General features: G+C 39.8%; 1 protein-coding gene across 1 annotated transcript in view; it reads right to left on the reverse strand.

The window, feature by feature from the left end:
• The window catches only part of si:ch211-250c4.3 (uncharacterized protein LOC100535981 homolog), a 30105-nt gene extending 22443 nt beyond the window's left edge, over positions 1 to 7662 (reverse strand). The window contains exon 1 of the mRNA XM_017724567.2: positions 7265 to 7662. Within this exon, the coding sequence (XP_017580056.1) occupies positions 7265 to 7343 (79 nt within the window). The 5' untranslated portion in view covers positions 7344 to 7662. The remainder of the gene's footprint in view (positions 1 to 7264) is intronic.
• Between the last annotated feature and the right edge of the window lie 981 nt (positions 7663 to 8643).

Here is an 8643-nt window from a genome sequence, read left to right on the forward strand (position 1 = left end):
TCTGATGGCTTTACACTAGATGTTACAACATTGCTGTGAGAATCTGATTGCATTCAGCCACAAAAGCATTACTGGGGTCAGGTTCTTATATTGGATGATCAGTTCTGGATAACAAACAATACTCCCACACATCCTAAAGGTATTCAATGGTATTGTGTCACTCCAGAGAACACAGTTCCACTGCTCCACAGTGCTGCTCGGCATAAGGCATGATGGTCTAGAGCTCATGTGCAGCTATTCCAGAGCATCCCATTCCATTGGCAATGCTTTTCTGTGGAGATTATGAAAGCTGTGTGTGTGTGTGTGTGTGTGTGTGTGTGTGTGTGTGTGTGTGTGTGTGTGTGTGTGTGTGTGTGTGTGTGTGTGTGTGTGTGTGTGTGTGTGCGCGCGCGATTAAAACGCCTGTGTCAGCAATGGGTGGACCTTAAAGATTTATTCCAGTGACGTTCATTTCAAAAAATGTTTCTTCTTTGCTAAAATTGAACGACACTGAGAAATGCTTTTCTGGTCTCTATGCTTAGATTAATGCATTTCTTTGACACTCCTATGCCTTTGCTGTCACATGTGGAAAGTATTTCTCCTTCTTGCCCTGAAGACTATGCTATTTAGTCTGTGTTAAAGCTGTTTTATAAAGGATTCAAGACACATTTAAATGGTTTATGTTGTGGTATAATTGGCAATAACAACATTTCTATTCCAGTTTAATCGTGTCAAATATTACTCAACTTACATAACGAGAGGAGATATGTCATGAACTGTGGATGCAGAACTACTTTAACATTAGTTGTTAGTCACTCTTTAACACTCTGTAAAGTCATTTAAATGGCATTTCCCTTCATCAGTGTTGTACTTTTACTTTCAAATCTTGTTTCATGAGATTGAGCTAATGCTACAAGAATAATACAAGTGTGTTGGAGCTTTTTGGTTAGAATGCTAAAGAACTTTGTGGAGAATCATATCTGCAGATATATCAGATACAGATATACAGCTCATCCTGGCCCTCAATTAAAAGGACTTCCCCTGACTGGAATAGAAACCGCTGTAAAGGATAATGGTTACCGCTCATGTGTATTTTGTGTCAGAGCAGCTGTGATAATCCTGTAATTGGCCTTATCATGTCATGCACTGCTAAATCTGGTGTTATCACTCACAGCGTAATGATCACTGTCGAATTTCTCACCGTGGAGCAAGATAAACTAATTGAGAGGGTCAAAGCCCAGAGAGGATGATCTAAAGAAAACACTGTCCAATAGCTATTTGAAACGATTTGATAACCATTTTATATAAAAGTGGAATGGATAACATATAACATAGTCAAACATGCTGCAATTGGTTTCTTAGAGCTGAGCCCCCAGAATCAGAACAGCTTATTCACTTTAAAGGGTCAATTAGAAAGGCCTGCTAAGTCAGATCCTCATCAAGCAGTGCCTGCCAGCAGAAAGTACAGAACTGCTGATGGCGGAGCATTTTTGGTGCCACTCTCTAGGAGAAAGCAATCTGCATCTCAATCCCCCTGGGTTTTCAATTAACATCCCTGAGACCTGGCCGTCGGTACAGAGAGATCAAACGGACCCTTGCCCAGCCCCTGGCAGGCAGGAATGTGAGCAATGCCGAGTTCTTATGTGCACTGGAGTATGAATGCATTAAAAATACAAACAAGCAAAAAAGCAGGTTAATACCATTGTTGGCTGGGAATGAGACCCACATATTTCCACTTCTTATCACCCTGGAGATTTTACATCTGCACGTGAATTATTTTGAAAGCATTAGAATCCACATAAGCTAGGTAAATATTTTGAGATTTGACTCATGTTTACATCCTCTATCAGCCTTCAGCACACTAAACCCAGTTTGTGCACAGCTATAAACTTGTTTTTCTGTTCAGCTTTCTCTTTTTAGCATTTGTGGAGCAGCACTTTTTGTCTTGTCCCACCTGGAGCAGTTGTTTTGCTTCAGGGGGAGCCCGTTTTTCTCTGTGTACTGCTGGAAAATGCCTCACATTTTTAAGCTGATAAAACACTCAGTACTCACTCAAGAGTTCTGGAGACTTCTGCTTTTGGTTTTTCAACTTCAGCAGTGATTAGGAATGCAGGGACACTGATACGCGCCAGAAGGACACCACGGCTCATGTTTTAAAGCATTCTCTAAGAACTTCTCCTTGTGTAACTTGAGAACAGTCTGTGAGACATCATGATCCAAACATACTTTCTCAATTACTTGCATTCTCAGGCTCATTCTTTTGACTGTGAATGTTAGAAAGACTGGATGGCTATTAATGAAAACATTCAAAACCAAAGGAATTATCTGGTTAAAATTAGATTGTTGACATATTTATACTACCTGCTTTTACCTAGTGCACAGTTTGTGCACGGCTTTAATTGCTGGCGCTAGGTTGTCCTGGCTAAATTAGAGAGTGATAGCCTTAGTCTGGCTAATTATACACTGATTGGTCTTCATGCAACCCTGTATTTAGACCAGTACTGTCTGAGTCTACAATGCTGCCATCTGTTTTGTGGTTAGAGTGGAACAGGTGTTACCTCAGCATAAAGCTCTTTATTATCCTATGACGTACCTGAATCAAGTCAAGCTTGGAAAAGGCTACATATTTAATCACACACTATTTACAGAAACTCTGTAATTGGATTTAATGATGCCATGGTTCAGACTTTTAAGGCGTGAGGTCAGTGGTTTAGAATGTTGGATTGTTTAAGATTGTGTAAAAAATCAATCTTTTTGAAATGTATGTAAAAATATACTTCTCCTTGCTGTCCTGAGAAAAACTCCTGAAAAGTCAGTGGGAACAAGGTTGATCTCCTCAGGCAGTAAAAAGCTCATGGACTGCAGCTTTAGTCTTGAGTGGCCTAGTGACGAGCATGATAAAGAGAGAGATTAACTACAGTCCTCACTAAAGTAGTCTGACCTAGTGAGATTTATCTAGTCTGACTCTGAGGTGAATGCTGACGGATAGCTTGCCTGCAGGCAGGGTGTGAATTCTGTCAGGGTTTGAGGTGGTGGGGGTTGGTAATTAAGACTTTAACCACCCCAAAAGAAAGCAAACACAAAAATTTAAGAATTCTAAAGAAATTACATAAGAAAGTAATTTTATAAGAAAATACCAGAAAGGCATGTGTAATCATTGTGCAAAATACCCCCCTGGTATTTAGGTGGTTCCGCGTTGGCTGGCTGTTTACTCAGTCACCATAGTGGCACTGATACTAGCTTCAATTTACCATTGACTATACCATTGACATATTCGTTACATATTCATTCACTCTGACGTGTAAATGTAAGTTTCTAAAAAATGTTTTCATTAGTTAGCTAACTAGCATAGTTTTGTGATGTAAAAGTAACTGACTGTTGTTTAGCTTACTTGTGTAAAGCATTGCAGTTTATATATTGCTGGTTGTCTACTAACTTTTTCTTGCTACCTAGCCAGTAAATTGCTTGCTACCTCTACCATGGTCTAGTGCATTTGTGTCAAACTGAAGACCTTCAGGGCCAAAGAGATGCAGAGATTAGCATTTACTCTCATCTAATGCTCTGAATTGAGTTCATGAAAGCCTTCTAATTAGCTGATGAGCTGAATCAGATGTGTTTAATGAGGCAGTGTGCTCTGCAGTGTTTTGGCCTGTAAGAACTGGAACATGACACATGTGGTCTAGTGCAGTGGTTCCCAATCCTGGCCCTGGAGGACCCCCAGCCCTGTTACACACCCACTTCAACTCAGGAAGGGCTCGTTAATTAGTGGATTAGTTGGATCAGGTGTGTTGGGAGCAGGGCAAACACTAAAATGTGGAAGGTAGCAGGATAGCTACCATCCTAGAAAATGAGTATCAGACTTAGTTCACTGCACACACCTCACTTACATTAAATATCTCAGATTTTGATCAAAATCCAACCAAAACTTTTCAGCCCTGCACCTATGTTTGTTTTAGTAAGCGTTCTGGGCAAGCTTTAGAATTTCACTCGTATGTGAAGAGGTTTCTAAGCCTCAGGCTAGGCTGTCTCCTGGCTTAGACACTGTGATCCTGAGTGGAGAGGGGTCAGGAGCAGGCCAGGACAGGTCTGCTATTTCTGTGGCTAAAGAGCTCAAGAGAAAGACAGAAGACTGCTATCACTATGGGTGGCCAGACTGAATGACCAAAGGTTTTGTCTTGTATACCAGTTGTTTTTTTAGGTCTGCTTTTAGCTTTTCGTGCTCTCAAAACGTGACTGTCTAGCACTGGCTGTTGATAAAAGTGAATGACAAGACATATTACACTAAAATCCATTGTTACATTCTTAATAAAGGTGCCAAAAAGAGCTTTATTTATAGCAGTCTCATAGGAGAGCCTAAAGTTTGTTTTAAAGAACCTCTATGTAATATACAATTTCTATATCAACAGTCTACACTGAACCCCAAAATTACATACTTTCACTTAGTCACAGAATCAGTTATTTCGATTCTTCAATCAGCACAGTCAAATTTTAAATGCCAGCAGAATCATATCAGAGTGAAAGTCAGACTTTGGAGGTTTCTAATAAAAGGTCTGTCAGGGTGGAGATTCCCTGGTCCTGTGTAACTCCTCAATTGAAGTGACAAAGAACAGATGTGAAGTTTGATGAGGTGTTAAATGCAGCTGCACACCTGCCCCCTATCCCAGTCTTCTATATGCAGCAGACGCTCTTGCCTGTCTGTCTCTCAGCGCGATAATGGAGCATTTCCCCTCCTCACTCTCATTCTCTCAACCTACACCAAGGCTGTGATGGGAATCCTAAGGAATCCTTCCAGAGACACATTATCAATGTGAGCTGGAAAGCCCTGGTCTTTCATTAGCTGATGCTGGTAGGATAAGAGAAGAATGTGCAGGAGCAGTAACTCTACCATAGATTTCTTCAGAAGCATTTACACCAGCACATCTGTCCTGATTAGCACTTTCCACTCTCACTTCTATGAAATACAGCCCTTAAACTGCCGTTATCATGAAGAACAGCCCCCCACTTTTTTTTGAAAGTTTGATGTAGTATGAACAGATTGTTAAAGTTTCCAATGTACCATTAACTCCCTAGTTCACAGAGTTAGGATGTGGACATTAAGCTGCAAAAATGTACAAATTTGTTGTTTTTGTGATATCATGAAAGCCAACTTCTTTTTTATATAAAATATATGTAAATACATTTACTTATATCCACCAATTCAGCCTATCACAGTATAGCCAGCCTATACACATTGAAGTTATAAGGAGTGTTTCAGCCTGACTTGCTTTTCAAATAAGGCACAGAGCAGCCAGTCATAACAGAAATCATTTAAATATATTGTCACAGTCACAAAAAAACCCTTCTCCATTTTTGTTGTCTTGTACTTTTTCACATAATTTTATAACAATTTAATCTTTACATAGTGTTCAAATGTCATGGTGAATGGATCAATAGAAATGTTCCAAAACACTAGAGGAAAAACTCTTACAAGCTGACAATGTTTTTTCTCCTGAAAAGTTACTATTTCTGGAGATACAAGGTTTTGTTCCAACAATGATAATATATTTCTTAAAGGCACAGTAACAAAAACAACCTGTTTAAACACAAGAAATGACATTCATGATGGCTGGAAAATGGTTATGTCAAATTATGACTGTTTTTGTACATAAAACTACACAAATGTTAAAAAAGGGGTTGATAGTCATTGTGAATGAGATTCAGTACTATTGAAAATGAGTGAGAATTCTACATCCTGATGACTGATCATTAAAGAAGTCTGTAGTACCTTCCATAAATCCAAAACAGCAATTAATAGCAAAAGCCTGGCCATATTGATTTCACCACAAAAACGAATGCATTCTCATAGCCCCTTAGGGCGAGGGTCTGTGCGCAAATTCCTGAACACCTGAGTCACGTGTGTCAGCCTGCACCTAAAGCACGGACCCATTTATTAAGAATTCCTCTCAGTGCGGCTCTGCCTGGTTCTAGTTATGAGTCACATATTTACTGAAACAGAATAGAGGTCACAGTGTTGTAGCTGTCATCTCACAAACATCCACATCTGATGTCACTTAGCTTTCTAAGGCTTGCCCATCAGTGATGATGAACTCTCATACCAGCTGTGAGTGCAGCAATAATATTGGGTTTGCATTGTCTCTTAAATCAGTTACTCAAGGCAAACCTGTCAGGGAAAAGGGATCATATAGCACAAAAGAGCTCAACAGTGATGATCTTTACACCCTGCTTAACGCTTTGCTTAATGCTTGTCTTTCACAAACCTGGCCTCACCCAAGGAGTCATGACCAGCCATGCGATCCCTCTGCCAAAGTGAAATTATGTCCTTTCACAACCGAAACAATGAAAGGAATCCTTTAACAAAAGCAAGCAAACTGAGGACCTTAGGGAGGAATTGTATGTGAGACCTGATGCCTGTCTCGCAAGAGTTCTCCTGATGGGGAGAAATATGCAAACATCTCACAATAAAGAAAACTAACTCAGTAGAGATTTTTCATTAGAAGAGATTACATCTCAATATGACAAATTAATATATTCCAATAAATATGTATAAACACTTACATGCAACAAGCCTTTTACATGTATTATTCTTTAACAAAGTAATATATGGATGGTGATGCTTCCAGTTATTTGCCACAAAGTCTTAACATGTTCTCTTCATTTACTTTATTAGCAGATGGCAAATAAAGATGTTTGCCAGCTAAATTAGATTTCTTAGTCATTACTTGCATTGTTTGAAGAATCTCCTTTAAGTATTTCATTAAAGCTTTTCTTTCCAAAGCACATCACAGACCACTTGCAAGAGTTCTCTTTTGTTCATGATATACATTGTTATCATAGTGCTTTACACATACAGGAAATATAAATGCTGTTTTATGATTTATACCACAACTATTAGAGAAATAAACATGTGTTTTCCACTCTACGTCACCTGTTGTTCTTTTCAAAAATGTGTCATATCCAAAACTGTTAAAAATGAATATACAGCATTTTGAAACACTTACTGACTAATTACTGACAACTATAACAAAATAGCCTGTAAGGCCGAATTTGTGTAAAATCTAGCAAATGATGTATGAATATTTACTATGGTCCTACAAATTCATGGGTCCAGAAAAAGTCTGTTTTAATTAGGTACAAAGATACAGGTTGCCTCTAAATAGCACTCAAACACCTCAGCCAGACAAATGACTGCTTGCACTCACAAATCCAGGTGTTGCACACAGCTGACAATGAGAGGTAAAATGATCCCGTGTAAACAGAATGACACAACGTGTATTCAGAGGCTTACCTTTCCTCCATGGGGCAAGGATGGCAAATGACTTATGCCAGCTGAACGCCACGGTCGGTTTACGTTTTTTCAGGCTCATCTTGGAAGTCCACAAGTGTTCCAACAGCCTTTAGAGATGAAAGGTTGAAAAACTCCTCTCTGAAAGGTTTAGGTGCTCCTCATGTCTAGTCTATGCAAATGTTGATGTTCTTTACCTTATTTTATGTGCTCACGATCTTAAGAGGCACATGGCCCAAGAAGCTCCACTGCTGCATTGGAACATGTTGGCAAAGTCGCCTAACTGCCTACCTAGATGTGAGTGACTGTGGCTGTGTGTGTGTATAAGCCTCTGTCTTCTTGCCTGTAGGAGTGTGATGGTGTGTTAGCCTCCGGTGCGTTCTGTGAGCAGAATGAAACGGCCGGCCTCCAGCACCAGCACTCAGCAGCTGGGAGGAGGGGTGGCTGAGCATGAAGGGGAGGGAGGAGAAACGTGCCGGAGAACAGAGAAGGGACGGGGATTTTGTGAAATACATCTCCAGTTTCTTTTCAGTAAAAATTAGAAGAAGATGTTTACCATAAGCTTGTCAGGCAAGATATGCACACGTGCTCAGACACTAATACTCAGGATTTTGTTACACAAAGGACAAGATAACAACAATAATCTAGGGACTTGGGATGGGTAATATGATGATATGTTTTTCTTTTCCTGCAGTGCTAGAAATAAAGGTGCCTTGCAGGTACATTTTTCATTCTTTAATGTACAACCAATGTAAATGTACCCTCAAAGGTACAGCAGTGGTTTTGAGGTCCAATTGTGTGCCTTAAATGGGGTTTTCCCAGGTGAAAAGTACATAGTTGTACCTTTTCATAACCTAATGTCTTAAAACAGAACAATAAAATTAAAAGCCTGGAGACGAGACGGGGTGTGTGGAGTCAATACAACATAGAACATATAATTTCAGTGCATTATGGTACAGTTATGCTCCCTGACTAAAGGTCCTGAGATGTACCCTTGAGAGTGCCACCCCAGTGACAAGAGTGGTACTGCCCCAGTGATGTTTTTTTTTTTCTGAGGGTGTGATAAATCACTTCATGATGCACTTTTCTGAATAAACATTGACCAGCTGCTTCATTAAACCACCTGTTTGTTCCTACACACATTGTCCATTGTCCAGTAGCACTGCTGTGTCTGATCCACTCATACCAGTTCAACACACCCTAACACGCCACCACGTCAGCGCTGAGAATGATCCACCACCCAAATAATACCGGCTCCATAGTGGTCTTGTGGGAGTCTTGAACAGGGTGACATGTTGGCTAACGAAGTATGCAGAAAAACAATATTTTTTGTAATTGTAGGACTATAAAGTGCACCTATATGGCAAATGGAGGTGATAAAA

Source organism: Pygocentrus nattereri, chromosome 5 (assembly GCF_015220715.1).
Source record: "Pygocentrus nattereri isolate fPygNat1 chromosome 5, fPygNat1.pri, whole genome shotgun sequence".
In the NCBI taxonomy this organism is placed as follows: Eukaryota; Metazoa; Chordata; class Actinopteri; order Characiformes; family Serrasalmidae; genus Pygocentrus; species Pygocentrus nattereri.